The sequence below is a fragment of the Camelus bactrianus genome, chromosome 31, assembly GCF_048773025.1.
Source record: "Camelus bactrianus isolate YW-2024 breed Bactrian camel chromosome 31, ASM4877302v1, whole genome shotgun sequence".
NCBI classification, from domain to species: Eukaryota; Metazoa; Chordata; class Mammalia; order Artiodactyla; family Camelidae; genus Camelus; species Camelus bactrianus.
The window spans coordinates 21,339,864-21,356,640 of NC_133569.1; the positions used below are offsets into that span (position 1 = coordinate 21,339,864).

The following is a 16,777-nucleotide window of genomic DNA, read 5'->3' on the forward strand; positions in this document are numbered from 1 at the left end:
TGCCCTGGAGTACTCTTGGTGACAACCCCCCCGCCAGAGGATCTCCACACACGTATATTTAGGGACAAGAGTTTTAAAGTATCAGGCCCACTAACTGTTCACTAAAGCAGCCACACAGCTCACACCATAAACACTGAAGACGAGACATGCACACGGACACTCCAGGCGGCCCATTCCCTCACTGTGTCTCGGGGGCTGCCGGCTCTCGGCTGTAGGCGAGCTGAACAGAAATAGTGCTGCTTGGCCGAGACAGGCTGGTTCCTGGTTCCTGGCAGGCGCCAGGGAACATCAGATTTGCACTGCCAGAGCCTGTCTCTGTTTACCGCCCCCCCCACACCTCCCCGCTCCACTCCCAAGCTGGGAAAAATGGGCCCGAATTAGCAGTGGAGTCCTGGGGAGAAGGACTCGACGGGTGGAGAAGAGCAGGGCACCCGTGTCCACGCAACCACACCATTTATTGCCATGCTGACCGGGGCGACGCCGTGTGAGCGCCCAAGCACATCGAGGAGGGGAGTGTGTGTGACCCGCGGACGCGCGAATGTTTTCTGAATCCAGGAGTCCAGACCCAGCTGGCCCGCTGAGCTCTGCTCCCGTTCCCCACCGACGCCCACATGTGCGCACACATGCAGGCACATGCCCGGTGTCCTCGGAGCAGCAGTGAAATCCTCCCCAGCTTGGAGGAATGCGGGAGAGGCAGAGGTCACTGAGTTTCCTCTGCTTTCATGTCACCTCTTGGCAACCTGCGGCCTGCTTCTAGAAGCGGCATGGGCAGGAAAAGGAAGCGAAAGGGGCTCTGGCTGCTCCTCCTTGCCCAGGAGCGAAGCCAGCGACTGCAGTTTGCTGAGGTAATGCCTGGCGCCGTCTGTGTTCCTGCAGGTCGAGACAGATTTGGGCCGGGTTGGGTGGCAGCCCTAGCCACAGAGGGCACGCAGGGAGAATGCCACCACGACCAGCTGCCTGCGCCCCAGCCCCTCCTCGCCAGGCCTTGGGGGCCTCTGGCCAGGTGGTCATCCTGGTCTCACCAGAGCTTCCTGCACCCCTGGGAGAGTATTCCATTGAGAACACAGCAGGCAGAAAGCTAAGGGCGAGGCCTGGCCTTTCCCAGTCTCTGAGCCCCTCTGCCCAGGTGTTGTGGACCTGCCGAGACGGGTTCAGAAGGCGCCAGAGAGAAACCAGCTGGAACTGGAGCCTGGCACCCAGCCCCCCAGCTCCCCAGGCCCTCTCCCGCCCTGGCTGCAGTTGCATCAAGCTTCTCATTAGCAGCTGCCCCCGCCTGGGCGCGGAGCATGCTTTGGGCATTTGCCACAAGGCGGCTGGGAATTTTGCAACAGTCTCCACGAGGGTCGAGCGGGAAGAGGGGGCTTCCCCTGCTGTCCTCTGCCCCTTCCCCAAGGGTTAAGCCAAGAAGGCAGGAGAAATGTCAAATCTCAGCAGCGTCTATGGTACCTGGTGTGACAGAGGCAAGGCCATGCCCCCATTCCTCTCGCCTGTGGCCCTGACCAGCTTTGAAGCCATTAGCGCACTGCCCCTCGTGCCCCTGGAATTGAGTCTCAGGCCTTGGCTCTGGCCGCAGATGGCCCATACAGATGGGTGACAAGCATAGAGCACATGAGGGTCAGGGTCTGGGTGCCCACCTGGCCATCACCCAGCTCCCCAGGGAAGACCTGAGGACACCATGCTGCCCAGGAAGCCATCTCTTTTGCTTCTTGGCTTCTGGTACCTCAGAGACCCATGCCTTTAAATCCCATCTGGTGTGGCCAATAGGCCAAGGTCTTCTTGAGTTAACCCAGGAGAGAAGCCCAGGCCTCCGCACAGGCTGTGGTCCCTGGGATGTAGAGGAGACGGAGCCAAGCCTCCGCCCTGGGAGGAGGGTGGTGGCTCTTGCGCAGAGGTGTGGACAGGAGTGTCCCCTCCCGTCATGCTCCTGGCTCAGACATGCCCTTCCGGGGGTGTGGAGAGGCACAGGTGAGGACCACGTGGGGGGAACTTGACGAACGCGATGGCAGCCAGCTCCTTGCAGAATTCCTCAAGTACTACCACGCCCTGGAGGAGGGTCTGGTGGTCCAGCCTGGGGGAGACAGCACCAGGGTCACAGCATCAGGAATGTGCCCAGCGTGACATCCCATTACCCAGAGGCAGACACTTTTCAAGGAGGACCGGCCTCAGCAACGGGCCCCCCTCTGCCCTCGGCCTGGTGCCTCCCCAACCCGGAAACCCTGCCTTCCCACCCCAGGGCTCCTCCTTGGCCACCCACTTCCCTCGGTTACTTACTGCTCCCCGGGGACCTGGCCCATCAGCTGCCTGCGCACCAGGAGCAGTTTGCCTGGGAACTGGGGCACTCTCTGAATTCTCTGCATCAAGTCCCCAATCACCTAGAGCAGGAACAAGAAGAGACTGAGGGGAAGACCAGCGACATGGCCGCTGGGTCCCTGGCTCTGCCGCACCATGGGACAGGGGCAGAACCTGTGTATCCCCTGGCGCTGGCAAGGGTGCCCACTCCTGCAGCCCCCAGCCCCCCATTCGGTCCCCCTCCCTTCATGCCCCCTGCCCCAACTGGCACGCTTCCTCCAGCCCGGGCATCCTTACCCTGACGAGCACAGAGAACAGGCTCCTGCAGCCAGGGGCCAGGCTGATGTAGGGATCCAGGAGGTACTCGTGGATGAGAGGGTGGGGGAAGAGGGCGAGCCGGGACAGGACTGAGGTCACCTGCAGATTCAGGCTGTAAGGCTGTGGGGAGCAGGGTGGACAAGCTGAGGGCTGGCAGAGGTGGGTGAACATTTTCACACCCCCCCTGCAAGGCGCCTGGCCAGTGTGGATGTGTGGGAGACGTGTGGGAGACGCACGTGATGTGTGTGTCATGGATTCCCTGGGGCTGAGGGCCAGGACATGTTAGGGCGTGTGGGGCAGAGGCGAGACGGGGCTTCCCGCCTGGGGATAAGTAGGGGCTGAGGTGGGTTGTGAAGCTGGAAAACGGACCACTGGACCCCCATGGCTGGGCCCCGCTTTCCCGAAGGACTCCAGAAGCCCTCACCGTGTGGCTGGCATCCAGCCCTGTTGGCTACCTGGTCTAAAATCCGGGACATGCGGTCAAAGAGCATTTGGAGGAAGTGACCCTCGAAGAAAGGCCGTTCGGGCTCATGGGGGTCCAAGGGTGGGGGACCCAGTGGCCAGCCCCAGGGCGCGACTCGGGAGCTGCACTCCTGGAACTGAAACAGGCGGGGAGAGTTGAGGAAGCAGGCCGGGTGGTCAGGAGGCACCAGCAGACAGAGGGAGCTGCGCGGGCAGGCGGGGCTTGGACTCCTGGCCAGAGCTGGGAGCACCCCAGGCAGATCACAGATGCAGAGTGCATTAGCTCCATGCTCTGAGTGGCGAGGTCTTACACTCACCAGTCCGTAAGCATCGTGGACGTACGTGTCGTATCCGGTCTCCTCCAGGAAAGCCGAGGTCTTGGCTTCCTCAGGAACAAGGCAGAGGAAGCTGAGAAACAGGACCCTAGGTGTGGAGGGGCCTCACCTGGGCCGCCCGGCTCCATCTCCAGCCCCCTGGGAACACCCCCTCCCAGGCTGCCCCCCATCAAGGGTGTGGCCAGAGATGGAACAAAACTCAGGTGGCCCAGACTTCCTGACCTGCCCCTACCTGTTGACGATCTCGGTCACCGCAGTTTTGCCATCGGGGTTGGTGGCAGGGGCAGGGGGAGGCTTTGTGGAGGGTTGAAAGCTGGAGTTGAGGAAGCCGTCTGTGAAGTAGGGGTCCTCCTCCAGATCCCTGTGCCAAGGCAGACAATCATGGCACCAGTAAACGGGGGAACCGGTGTGGGGTGCTGGGGGGCAGAGGAAGTTCCCGAGCAGCCTGAGGACTCCCAGAGACACCGAGTTTCACTCACAGGGTGTCCTCGTAGCTCTCGGGCTCAGGTGAGCCCCGGGCCACGTAAGGGCGGCCCTCCAGGTGACACAGGACCAGGCTGCGGACGATGTGCTCGTGGGGCTTCTGGAGCAGCTCCTCAAACAGCCGCAGTGTGGCGCTGCTGATCTGGGGCAAGAAGGGGTCAGCAGGACACCCCCTTCCCATCCTGGCTTCTTGGGGTGCCAGGGAACTGCTCACCCAGATGAGAAGAGTCCCCTCAGGGTGGGGGGGGTCACCTCCCCCGGCCAGGGGCTAAGGCGGCAGGTTTTGGGGGGAGCAGATGGGTGCTGGCCCAGGAACCGGAAGTCTGGCTGGTCCCGGTTCCGTTACTAATTTGATGTGTGGTATCGGGCAAGCCAGTGGGCTTCTCTGTGCCTTGGTTTCCATGTCTGAAAAATGGAACACCGGCCTCACCTACCCCACAGTGGCTGTCAGCCTCAAACAAGGCAAATGAATACAAAAAGAGTTTGCAAAATAAAAAATGCCATCACATGGGATCACAGAAAATTGCTGTGTGACAAAAGCAGTTGGGCTTCTAATCACCAGGTCACTGCTTTTTTTTTTTTTTTCTTTCCCCAGTAGGGGCTTGGGTTTGAATGCCTCCAAGGTAGAACCACCTGGAAAGCTAATGAAAAGGGGAAGGAGGGCTCAGGAAGTCCCCTGGGCGGGGCGTGGAGGGGAGCGAGGAGAGAGGAGGGCCCTCCCACCTCACCTCATCAGAGAGGTGGTCGCAGTGCCTGATGAGGTGGGCACACAGGGTGTGGGGGCTGTCCTCAGGGACTGCAGGCTGCTGGTCTGTGCCCAGGAGGAAGGCCACGGCCTCTCCCAGCAGCCCAGGGGAGCGAAGCTGGCGCAGCATAGCTGTGAGCAGGGCGGTGGCGGTCAGGACGCTCTGTTCAGACCTACCGGGAGAGCACACTGAGCCAGGCAGGGGAGAGACACTGGGAGCAGGGAGTGAAGGAGGAGGGTGGTGGCAGGCAGAACCCTTTCCTGGCTTCCTTACATCTTCGGCTGGTATTTCTCTGCTCACTCCCCATCCCTCCTGAGGTCCGGAGGCCAAGGGCAGGAGGCCTTTGTTAGCCCACGTGGCTCTGAGCCACCGATGTGTGTATAGGGGGGCCAGCATGGCAAACATCAATGATGGAGCCCATAGACTCCCGTGACTCTGGCCAAGGCGGTCCCTGGCCTCAGGCACAGGAAGGGGCCTGGTGGAGTGGGCGGTTTGCCCAGACCAGGCCACGCCCGAGGGAACTGGACATCACTTACACATGTAGGAGCTGGGGCTGCAGAATCTCCACGAATAACTTCTCAGCCACAGCCTTTGCCAAGGCATCCGAAACCACCTGGGCGCCAAAGAGCACGTCTTAAACACATACTTCTGTCAACGATTTTCCACTAAGACATAGCTGTGACCTTGCACAGTGCCTAACGCAACAGGCAGAGAGGGTCCCTGCTGATGCCAGGGCCCCGCCCAACTCCTCAGAGACCCCCTGGGTTCTCGAGGGAGCAGCGTGAAGTGGGGGACACCCTCAAGAGCCCTGTCGGTGCCCAACCCTGCTCACCGTGTGCGCCTCTGTGATGAGGTGGTCGCAGTAATCGAACCAGCCCAAAAAGGCAGCCAAGGCCTCCTTGCCAGGGAAGGAAGCCTCATCGGACGGGGCACTGGGTAACCTGAGGGCGAGTGAGGGAGGTCTGTGAGGCCCGCTTCAGGTACATCCTGGAAGCTGGGCCCTCCTGTCCTCTGCCCTGCAACCTCTGATGCTGGGGGTCAGTTCTACTGGGGGCTCTGAAGGCAGAAGCCAAAGTGATGCTTTCCTGGAGTGCAAGACGGTCCTGGGGCATTGGCTGTAACCTCAGGAAGAGGGTGGCCAGCAGGGGTCCCCATCCCCCCAGAAAACAAGAGGAGCCACCACCAGAAAGATGACAGGCAGGGCTTCTGGCCACTGAAGATGGGGCCCAGCCCTCCCTGGCCCAGCGCCTACCTCCAGCTAATGCCCTCTAAAGCAGCGATGTCTGCGGGGTCCAGGAAGGAGGGCAGGGACTGGTACAGCTGGCAAAGGTGCTCGACGACGGCCGGGCAACAAGGGCTGCTCTGCACCAGGTAGGTGGCGGCGGCCTGGGAAGCCACACTCACCAGGAGCAGCAGGTTCTCCTGGGCCTTCAGAGCCACCCGACCTTTCTAGGGGATGAGAGTACAACTTCAGGGACAAGCAGCTGAACCCCCAAGCGCCCTCCCAGTCACTCACCCTCCCCGTCCCCACCCACCACGTCTCGGCAGCCAGCACCTTGCTCTTGCACAAGCCAATCAGGGAGGTGATCAGGTTGCTCTCCCCAATCCCCCCATTTGGTTCCTCAGTCTCAGCAGGTGGCTGGGTGCTCAAGACCCGGGCCCCACAGGGACCCCCGTCAGGAGCCTTGCTGTGGGGGTGATCCTTGTCCTTGACGCTGGCTGCCTCTTTGGGCAGGGCGGCGGCCTCTCTGGATGCCTTCTTCTTACTGACAGTCTTTTTACCCTGCAAGGGAGGTTGGCTGAGGCCAGGCCATGGTGCAGACCATTCCCCATGATGGCCCTGGGGAGTACAGGACGTGCTGGCTGCCAGGGCCTCAGCGTTGAGCTGGAGGACCTCCCCGGTACCTGCTCCGTCCTACTTTCTCAGAAGGGCCACGGGGCTTGCCCTGGGGTCTGAGCCCTCCTGCTCCTGTTCCCCAGAGGCGCTCACTTCCAGGATGTACGTGAGCAGGGCTGGATCCTGCTGGATCTTGGAGCAGAGGACGGTGGTGAACTGCACCTCCTCCTTCTCTGTGAAGGATCCAGGAACTGTCCCACCAAGTCGGAGAAGTTTCTGGAAGGGGGGCAGGACAGAGACAGAGGGGAATGGAGTGGTAGGGAAGAGAGGGGAGAATGGGGTGGCGGGGAGAAAAAAAAACCATGCACGGCCATGGGTTCAGACTCAAACCTGCTGCACAGTGGGGGCAAAGGTCCTGATGGAGGAGCTGCTTAGTGGGGCTTTCTTAAGAGTCTCAAAGGGTGGAGTGTTTTTGAGAAGAAAGTTTTGGTGCCTTGAGACTGGCCCTAGAGCACCCCCTAGCTTTTCTGGAAAGCATGGCCCTCACCCCGAGACACCCCTTGGCTTCTGGGCCTCTCACCTGCACAGGCCTGTGGACGTTGAGGTAATGCAGGAGTGGGTGCTGCACCTGGGCCAGAACCTTGCTGAAGAACTGGAGCACCTGCTGCCGCATGCCTGGCGGGTACTGTGGGGTCGGGGACAGAGTGTCCAGTAGGCAGGCGGCGAGGCCACGCCCCCGCCTGCGCGCTCCTCCCCTCACTGCGCGGCGCAGCGCGGAGGGCGCCTTCTCCACAGGCCGCCTCCCCCACCCCGACCCCTCCCACGAAGCTGGCCTCCGCTGCGCTGCCAATCCCCCTTCCTGCTTTATTTTTCTCCATAACGTTGTCTTTATTGACCTTACTATATGTGGCCTCCTTTGATTATCCTGCCTCTCCCTGCTAGAATTTTTGTGTGTTTTAATCACTACCTGGTCCCCAGCTCCTAGGACACAGTCTGGCGTGTGGCTGGGCCTCAGTACATCTTTGATGAATGAGAGCGGACTGAACGAAAGGGAGCAAGTCCTCAACCCGGAAGACAGAACCGCCACCCAAAGCAAATAAGCAAGGGCCAGAAGCCTCAGGGAGGTGGTGGGGCGCTCTGAGACAGCCTCAGTGTCCCTGCCCCCAGCTAGCCCCTGACTCCGCCAGCGTCGGGACTAGGAGGAGCACTGGTAGAAGGGCCTGGAACCCAGGGGCCCCGACTCAGGTGGAAGGTTCCAGAGGCACCCAGGGTCCTGCCCACCTCGGCCTTGCCCAGCGTGCACAGGGTCTCCAGGATCTTGTGCTGCAGCAGGTACTCCAGACAGGGCCCCGCCGCGCCCGCCGCCGCCTGCTGCCTCTCCTCGTACACCAGGATGTCCAGCATCTGCTTCAGCCGCCAGGGAATGTCCGTTTTCTTGGCCGGGGTGTTTTCATCTAACAAGATCCAGGAAACAAGGTGAGTGGGGTGCAGAGGGGCCCTCTGGCTTGATGGGGTCAAGCCCATGGGGCCTAAGTGGTGGGGCAGAGACGGAGGGCAACCTGGAGGAGGCCAGGCTAACCATTTCCTTTAAAGACCAGAGGAAATGGAAGTTAACAGTTGATGCCTCTCTGGTTAAAAAGACAATAGAAGCAACAGGGATGGGCCTAGAGATTATCATACTGGGTTCTGTAAGACAGAGAAAGATAAGTATTATATGATATGTTTATATGTGGAATCTAAAAAAATGACACAAATGAACTTATTTACAAAACATAAATAGACTCACAGACATAGCAAACAAACTTATGGTTACCAAAGAGGAAAGGGGTTGGGAGGAATAACTTAGGAGTTTGTGATTAGCAGATACAAACTATTATGTATAAACTAGATAAACAACAAGGTCCTACTATATAGCACAGGGAACTATATTCAATATCTTGTAATAATCTATAATTAAAAATATGAAAAGGAATATATATATATGGATAACTTAATCACTATGCTATACACTAGAAACTAACACAGCATTGTAATTCAACTATACTTCGATACAAAAAAAAAAAAGTTAAAAAAAAAGACAAAAGACCTTCTAGGTGAGGCCCAGGAGATAGCCCTCTGATGGAGAATGTGTGCAAGCCCTAGCACTTTATCAGAGGAAAGCAGCATCCTTTTTTCTCTGAACTCTGGGGCCTGCAGAAGGGTATTTGCTGGGGCTGCAGGCCAGCTCTGCGCCTGAGTGAGAAGCTGAGGGCTCAGAGGGTCTCTGTCATATAATTTAGAAGCTGCCTTTGAGCATTTTCCTAACAGATAACCTCCTGGGGCCTTTTATGTCCCTTTGACACTCATGGAAGGCAAAGAAAAAAAAAATCCATGCACTACCATGGGATCAGACTCCAACCCACTGCATGGTGCCAAGGTCCTGATGGAGAAGCTGGTTAGTGGGGTTTTCTTAGTCAGAGTCTCAGAGAGTAGAAGAGTATTTTTATAAAGAAAGTTTTGGTACTTTGGGACTGGCCTTGGAGCACCCCCTAGCTTTTCCTGAAAGCACAGACACTTGAGCAAGGCAGCTCACCTCACCCACCCCTGTACTTCTGGTCTAGGAGTCAGTCTGGAAATCAATGTGAAGTCCCAGGTGGACCTCAGGCAATTCTAGAACTTTTCCTAGTCTTCTGGTAGATGGGGACTCCCTGTCAAGAGATCTTCAATCTAAAAAGTGCAAACTCCCAGTTATAAAATAAGTCCTGGGGATGTCATATACAGCGTGGTGACTACAGTTAATAATACTGTACTGTGTATTTGAAAATTGCTGTCAGAGAAGATCTTAAAAATTCTCATCACAAAATAAAGATTACAGCTGTGTGTGGTGACGGATATTAACTAGACTTGTGGTGGTGATCATGTCACAATACATCCATATATTGAATCAATATGGTATACACCTGAAACTAAAATAATGTTGTATGCCCTTATATCTCAATTAAAAAAAAAAAGATCTTCAGTCTAAAGCAGTTGTTCTCAACTGGGGGTGATTATGCCAACAGGGATATTTGGCAATGTTTAGAGAGACATTTATGGTTATCACGATGGGGAGGGGTTGCTACCGACATCCAGTGGGGAGAGGCCAGAACTGATGCTAAACATACAGTGTACCCCTGCAGCTCCCCACAACAAAGAACCATCCAGCCCAAATGTCATCAGCGCCAAGACTGAACAGAACGCTCAGATGGTCCCTCAGAGTATATGAAGACCACTTTTTAATTTCTTATGTTGGCTCAGGCTGGAAATTAAGCCTTTGGGAAAGGTGTAGGCTGGAATCAAACCCCAGTCTGAACTCCAGAAGGTGGAATGGTAGGCATGCAGGAAAGGTTACCAGGCAACCAGTAGGCCTCCACCAATCCCAGAATACTGACCACAAAGCAACCAATGAGATTCTGTCCCCTCAGTGAGTGATCCTGATGGGCCCAGATGACCCAAGGCTTCGGCTCTCTAGAGTGTCAGTGGGGAGAAGGACCAGGCACATTACATGCCTTGGTTTCTGTTCATCTCCTACCCTCTAAGCTGGCTTAGGGAAAAGAGGAAATTTATTCCATTTCTTTAATCAGTACGCCCTAGGCACAGGCACTTGGGGGCTGAAGGCCTGGACACTCTGTCCAGCTAGGGGCTGGGGGCAAGTGGCGCTCAACCTCTGTCTTGCAGAGTCAGGCCAGTGAGACCCCAGTCTCCATGGCCCACTCCTACCTCACAAGCTCCTCTCCCAGAAGGTCAGGGTGGGGCAGCCTCCACTCTGAACTCCCGGGCAATGGATGTCACCTTCCCCAGGACATCTGCAGCTCTGTGCTGCAGGGTAACCCCACTCACACCTTCCTCCCTGCTCCCTCCAGGGATCCCGGGCTGAGGGAGAGCAGGTCCCACCTGTGCTTTCGATGTAGTAGTTCGTGATGCCCTTCCAGTGCTCCACGAAGGCCTCCAGCAGGTCAATGCTGGGCTCCCGCTGCAGAGAGAGCAGACACAACCTCACTCATCAGAACGGACCCGCCCCCGTCTACTAAGTGTTGGGTGGGAGCTGGGCCTTGGGGAGCCTCCCATGGCGGCTGTGATCCTGGGTTCTCAAAAGGAATAGTAACACATTTTCTCCAGGACACTTGCACGTTGTCTCCGTAGCTGCCAGCAATCTCCTGGCCCCTCTCCCCAGACCCCCCTCCCTCCTGCAAAGGCTGTGCTCCTGCAACATGTCATAACTCTATACTCCGTCCCAGAGCGGCTGAGACTGTTGATGGGGGAAACAGACACAGAAACAGATCGTTTCCATACAACATGGTTATGCTACAACAGAGGCACATAGGGCAGAGCACTCCCAGAGCAGTAAAATCAAAATGATGCAGACAGAAAAAGTGACAAAGATTTCAGCTCCCCCTCAGTCTGAGAGTCTGTGAAAATCTGTGTTGAAGGCCATGACAGCTCAGTTCGGCCAGATGGATAACGTCAGCAGGATATTAAGAAAGCACTTTCCTTACAATGTGCATCTTCTGTCCAAGCCTGCAGTTCGTGCACCCCTAGTGCCTCTTAGCTCTGCTCCTGTCCACGTCTCTTCTGGCTCCTTCTATGTCCCAGGCCCCAGGAAATTCTCATCGGCTGCGAATAATTCCCAAACCTCCCCTCTTTCCATTTCCATGCCCTGGCTGGAACCAACCTTGAACTGGTAATCACCACTTTCCCTGAAAACTTCTCCAAAAAAGGGCATTTCTTCTCTTTTCTTGCAGAGTGAATGGTTGCAGGAGAAAAACACATAATCCAATAGTCCCTACCCACAGTGCTCATTCCTACCTCTCTCCTCTTTTCACCCAGGGGGTCCCATATCCCCCTACACTCATCTCTGTCCTACCAGTCTTCAGTGAGGTCTGGCTCAGAGCCACCACCTCCATAAGGCCGTCCAGGGTCCCTGGACGCATCTGTCTGTAACTTCGCGTTTTACTGCACCACAGAATGGAGGGTCTCCTCCTTACATAATTCACTCAATAAGCACGTGCTGAGTGCCTACTGTGTACAAAACACCATGCTGGATGCTAGAAGCCACACAAGGATGTCTAAGGCCCAGTGCCCCAGAAACGTGCCGTGAAGGGGAAGAGAATATAAAACTGCGCTGACTAGCTCAACCACAAGAAGCAGTGTGAGAACGCAGGGGAGGTAGAGAGTGACCTCTGGGCTAAGAAGGGTCACTCCTAAGGAGCCGGAACAGAGAGGCTTTACTGAGGTCATGCCGGAACTAAAACCTGATGAGCTGGGTCCGATTTCAACAATTAGAGATGTAGGAGAGACATTTCCTGCAGAAGGACCTTTGCAAAGTATGTCTGGGGCAAGGATGGATTGACGAGTATGTGAGGCCTTGAACGCCAAGCCAAGAAGTCTTTGCTTTTTTGTTGTTTTTTTGCAGACATTCTGACAGGTCAGTGACATCTTCTAAGCCGTGTGAGAAAGAGTCATCATGGGGTTGTATGTAGGAGACAGAACAGAATGAATGACAAGAAGAGGAAGCAATAACACTGAATCAGAGGCCCTCATATACTTGCCCTGCTTTGGCTGCCCAGGCAATTTTGTCTTCTTTCAAAGTTAGCTGTGGGGGCCACGACCCTTCTTGGAGTGGCACCTCCTACCAAACACACTGTCCCATACAGAGTGACTGCATCTTACCACGTTCTACATGACACTGTAACTGCTGGGTGAGCAGTCATCTCTCCTAGGAGACCGTGAGCTCCCTGAGGGCCAGGGTTCTGTGTTTATATAATATAAACTCTGCCTGCCCCTAAAGGGCTCAGCACAGACTGCCTACTCATTGATATTTACCAAATATCTCAGCAAACTCCTTAAGTCCTTCCCATAGTTCCTTGTCTCTTGGAAAGCCCTTTCTCTGACCCTTGACCACACTTCAGTCATCTCACAAGTCAGTGATGGGATCTCATCTATCCTCAAAATGCATTGATAGTCTCCTAAAACCTTAAGCTGGGCTTACCCAAAAGAACACTCCAGGAAAAAAAGGAGAAACAGGAGAGTAAAGATTAGCCAAAACAGGCCATTGGAGTGAAGAAAGCAGGGGATAATGTTCACCTGAATCTATTATTAGCTACTATAACACCAGACCAAAGAAATTGTACCAAATGATTTATTTTTAAAGATACTGTTTTCAAGAATAACTGTCAAGACTGTTATTCTGTTTTGTCAGAAGAGGGCAGGAAGGAGCACTTTTCCTCCTTGACAAGGGGTCAAACAACTTGCCAGGGGTTTTAACCTGGTGATTCAGCCCAGGGAAGACTTACACCCAAGAGGTGGGGGTGGAAGGGAAAAGAGGGGTTCCCATCTCTCCTGGCAGTCACATGGGGCCAGCCAAATACGTTGTATACTGATTGGCCTAAGATCACCTGCCGAAAAAGATCTCCCTTGACCACCGAAACCTCCTCCAACCACTGACACAGAAATTCCCACGCTGGAAACATCTGAAATACACTTCTCAGGGCCAGGGTCCTGTCTGCCCTGCCTACCCACCTTGTGTATGGAGCTTTGTCTGGGAGTTGTGACGGAAGTGCCAGGTTACTTTCTAAGAGGGCAGCTCTCTCGATGGGGGACAGGGAGGAGGGGACGAGAGATCATTTTGGAACTCCCTCCTGAAGCAGGATGGCCCGAGGCCCCTGACTTCAGCAAGAGCAGGGCTGGGGCAGCTGGAGGAGCGGAAGGAGCTTTTTCACTTTCTTCCCAAGTCTGCTTAAGGCTGAGGCTGTTCTCATTCATAATAAGCTCTGATGGAGGGTGTGTGTTGGGGAGGAAGGGGATGGAAGCCAAGGTTGTTTCTCTTGAGAACATTTGATACACTAAACTGATCAATTAGGAGGAGGGCTTATACTATGAGACAAAAGAATTAACTTTACTGGCAGGTTCTTGGCAGGGTTACTTTAACTGGAGGGCACCCCGCCTACCCTATCAAAACCGCACTTTTATCTTGCCGAATGAAGAGAGGAGCCGTGGGCGCCTCGGACCAGCCTTCAACCCCAACAGAAAATGGCAGAAACGCAAACTCCTCTTCCCCGCAGGCCGCCCCGGGCCCCACCGGGGCTGGCCTCTCCCAACTCAAGGTCAACCGGACTCGGACTGGCGTGGTGTTGAGATAACATTCTGGAAACTGCGCTCGTACCCTGCAGAAGGCTATTTCCTGGGCCAGGCGCTCCACACCCACCCTAGACTGTATCCGTAGCCTTCCTGGGGACTTGGCCAGTCCGGGCCTGCACGTCCCAAGTCCTGAGTAAGGTCCTGGAGTCGCCTCGGGGCTGGGAACCAGGGGAAGGGGCGGCTATTTTTTTAAGCCCAGGTGACCAGGAAGGGAGGAGCGTGGGGGAGCAGGAAGGCAAACAGGATGGGGGAGGGGACTGGGGGGGAATTTTGGGAAGAAACTATTGGGTGACGAGGGCGCACTCAGCCCAGAGGAGTTTGGGAACTGGGAGAGACTCGGGGAACCGGAAAAATAAACAGGAAGCAATCCGGGGAGGAAGGCTAGGGACTGGAGCGACCCGGAGGGGAGCTGGGAACAGGCGCGATCCGGAAAGAAGCAACCGGAAGCCGGGAGCGCGGCGCGGGGGTGGGAGGGACGCCGCGGCCCTGGTGGGGGTCCCTTCCCGAGGCCGCCCGCCCGCCCGCCGGCTCCTCCCCCGGCCCCGCGCCCGCCCTTCCGGCCCAGGCCCGACGCGCCCCGGTTCTCCCCCCCTCGCCCGGCCTCACCGCCCCCACGGCCTCCTGCAGCAGCGCCCCGAGCCGGCTCAGCATGACGGCGGCCCGGCTCCCGGCTCCCGGGCAGCGGCGGCGGCGGCGGCGGCGGAGCTCCCCAGCGCAGGCGGCGACCCGGAGGCGCGGCGAGGGAGGCGGGGCCCCGGCCGCCCCGCCCCGCAGCCCCCGCCCGGCCCTGCCCGGGGTCGGAGAGCGGACGCGGCCCGGCCTGGTAGCGAGGGGTGGCCCTCCGGAGTCCCGGGCGTCCGCAGCGCGGGGGCAGGGTCAAGTCCAACGGGGTCCCTTGGGGAGCCAGGTGGCAGCGAGCGAGCGACCCTTAGAGAAGGGCGAGTGGGACCAGGCAGGATTTTCCCATGAGGAATGAGGGTTTATGGGTTTTGGAAGTCTCAATACTTCTCTCGTGGGACCCTCCCATCATATGATGTCAGAAATACATTTTTGAAAATACGACTGCCCTGTGCTCGGGAAGAATCTCTATTCCTGGGGGCGGGGGTTGGAGGTGGGAGATGGGGAATGGGCTTTGAACTGGCAGAGCCGGCTGCTCAAAGGCCCCCTCCCTAAGGCCCCAGCTTTGGACATTCTCAGAAGCCCTGCTCTGGCCGAGGGTTCTGCCCCCGACACCGGAGACCCACCTTCTGTTGTTTCCTTGGTGCGGCTAGAAGGGCAAACCGGGGCCAGTTGTGACTTCCCCCACCTCCCGCCCAGCACAGCAGCTACTGGTCACTTGTGGCTGTCCGGCCATGAAACGTACTAACTCTGAGATGTGCCGAAAACAGTACAAAGGAGAAAATGTAAAATAGTCACTAATGATATTTTACATGTTGAAATATAAGCTATTAGATAAGTTGAGTTAACGAAAGTATAACATAAAAATTTCACTTGTTGCTTGTTACCCTAAGTGGATGCAGTTCTGGTCCAGAGGTCCTGCAGAGGCAGCCACAACTCTTTGCTTTTATAGCTGCAACAGGGAAAGAGACAGAAGGTGGCTCTCCCGTGCTGGGGGGGCACACTGGGAAAATGACACCCAAGAATTACACAGGCAGAACCCTCACCCAGAGCAGGGCTTCTGGGAATGTCCAAAGCTAGGACCTTAGGGAGGGGACTTTCTAGCAGCCAGCTCTGCCGGTTCAAAGCCCATTCCCCATCTCCCACGTCTAGCTCCCAGGAGTGGAAAGAGATTCTTCCAGAGGACAGGGCAGTCATCTGTTCAGAATGTGTTTCTGCTGACCTCCGACACCATATGATGAGAGGGTGAGGCACTAGGGGTCCCACTAGGGAAATGGGGTAGCCCTTGTCCCAGAACTGAGGACCTGGAGCTGTGGGATCTTGGCTCAGCCTTTTGGGCCCCATTCACCAGTGGGACTGTGGCCCAGGAGGCAACGCCTGCCCACAGTAGCCCACGTGCCGTGGAGCGGAGCCTGCAGTCCAGACCCACCGGGAGGCCAAGGTTCGCCCGAGCCCAGGCTGAGCTAGTATTTGGATCTTAGTTCTCTGGCAGCTGCTTAGGAAAATAGATGTTTTTGACTGTTCATCTGCAATCAGACCCTGGTGAAGAGCCTGTGGGAAATGAGAGGAGGCTTTTAAGCCAAAAAGTATAAGAACGAAGGAAGAAACAAATCTGTTCTGTGTATGGGGAAGCAGTCTAGTCCATCACTGTTTTCTGGGTCTCCTTCCTCATGGGTAAAGGAAGCAGGCTGGATGGACTAAATCTGCTTTTTTTCCCCCTCAATATGTTTCAAGGAACTGTAGGTATCAGGGAAGTGTATAAGGAATTCGTAATCTTTCATTTGGTTTAACTTTTTAAATTTTATTTTAAAAGCTCTAATAAAAGTCAGCGGACACACTTATATATGTGTTAGAGCCCACTGACGTATTTAAACTCCGCTGCCAGGTTAGCTGTTTGGGAGAAGATGTTTGAATAAACCTCTCCTCCTGTCAGCGTAATGAGGGTAGAAGTCTGTTGCAGAATGATCAGTTTGAAAGAGCAAGTCACTAAGTTCAGATTCAAAGAGATAGGACTTCGATGCTGCCGCTCAAGGGGAGGAATGTGAACAAACTTGTGTGTGTTTTTAAACCACCACAATTTTGTAACTACTTATCTGTGTGATTCAGGCTTTTCCCGATACTATGCAATTAAATGTGAGAGTAAATTAGATCCTGCACTGGGTGAAAAGGCAGCTATGATATACTTATATATAACCCCTGAGTTAAAATGTTTATATTCATCAAATAGCTTCTTTGTTCTCATTGATTGATTCCATAATAACTATAAAATTCAACTTATAAAGGCATTTTAATTACTAATAGTAAGCTCTAATTTAAAAAAAAGGATTTGCTACTAAAAAGGTTTGGAAACCACTGGACTAAGTAATCACCAAGATTTTGTTCTGGGACAGACCTCCACTTTGATCCACTCTAAATTCTAAGGAACTTAAAGTCCTTTAGGACTTGGCTTCCAGTCTGCGCCCACCACAAACACTTCCCAGTGGATTCCTTACACTGGTGCTCAGCAACCTGGGGCTGCTGCACGGGGTGCAGTT

The 16,777-nt window shown here is 55.5% G+C and overlaps 1 protein-coding gene across 1 annotated transcript; it reads right to left on the minus strand.

Moving 5' to 3' along the window:
• Positions 1–436: 436 nt before the first annotated feature.
• Positions 437–14,386, minus strand: FHIP2B (FHF complex subunit HOOK interacting protein 2B). Its single transcript, XM_074355701.1, has 17 exons — positions 14,232–14,386; positions 10,383–10,461; positions 7,752–7,924; positions 7,051–7,155; positions 6,624–6,746; positions 6,189–6,416; positions 5,886–6,082; positions 5,466–5,574; positions 5,170–5,246; positions 4,616–4,805; positions 3,884–4,029; positions 3,637–3,765; positions 3,387–3,477; positions 3,063–3,206; positions 2,587–2,727; positions 2,272–2,372; positions 437–2,068 (listed from the first exon to the last, which is right to left on the minus strand). The coding sequence occupies exons 1-17, from the start codon at positions 14,274–14,276 to the stop codon at positions 1,930–1,932; spliced, it is 2,217 nt and encodes a 738-aa protein (XP_074211802.1). The 5' UTR covers positions 14,277–14,386; the 3' UTR covers positions 437–1,929.
• Between the last annotated feature and the right edge of the window lie 2,391 nt (positions 14,387–16,777).

Coding starts and splice junctions, on each gene's coding strand:
- FHIP2B (XM_074355701.1), bottom strand. CDS start 14,276: ATGCTGAGCCGGCTCGGGGCGCTGCTGCAGGAGGCCGTGGGGGCG. Junction 6,747..7,050: donor ACGTCCACAGGCCTGTGCAG/GTGAGAGGCCCA, acceptor CCCCCCTTCCAG/AAACTTCTCCGACTTGGTGG. Junction 3,478..3,636: donor GTGACCGAGATCGTCAACAG/GTAGGGGCAGGT, acceptor CCTGTTTCTCAG/CTTCCTCTGCCTTGTTCCTG.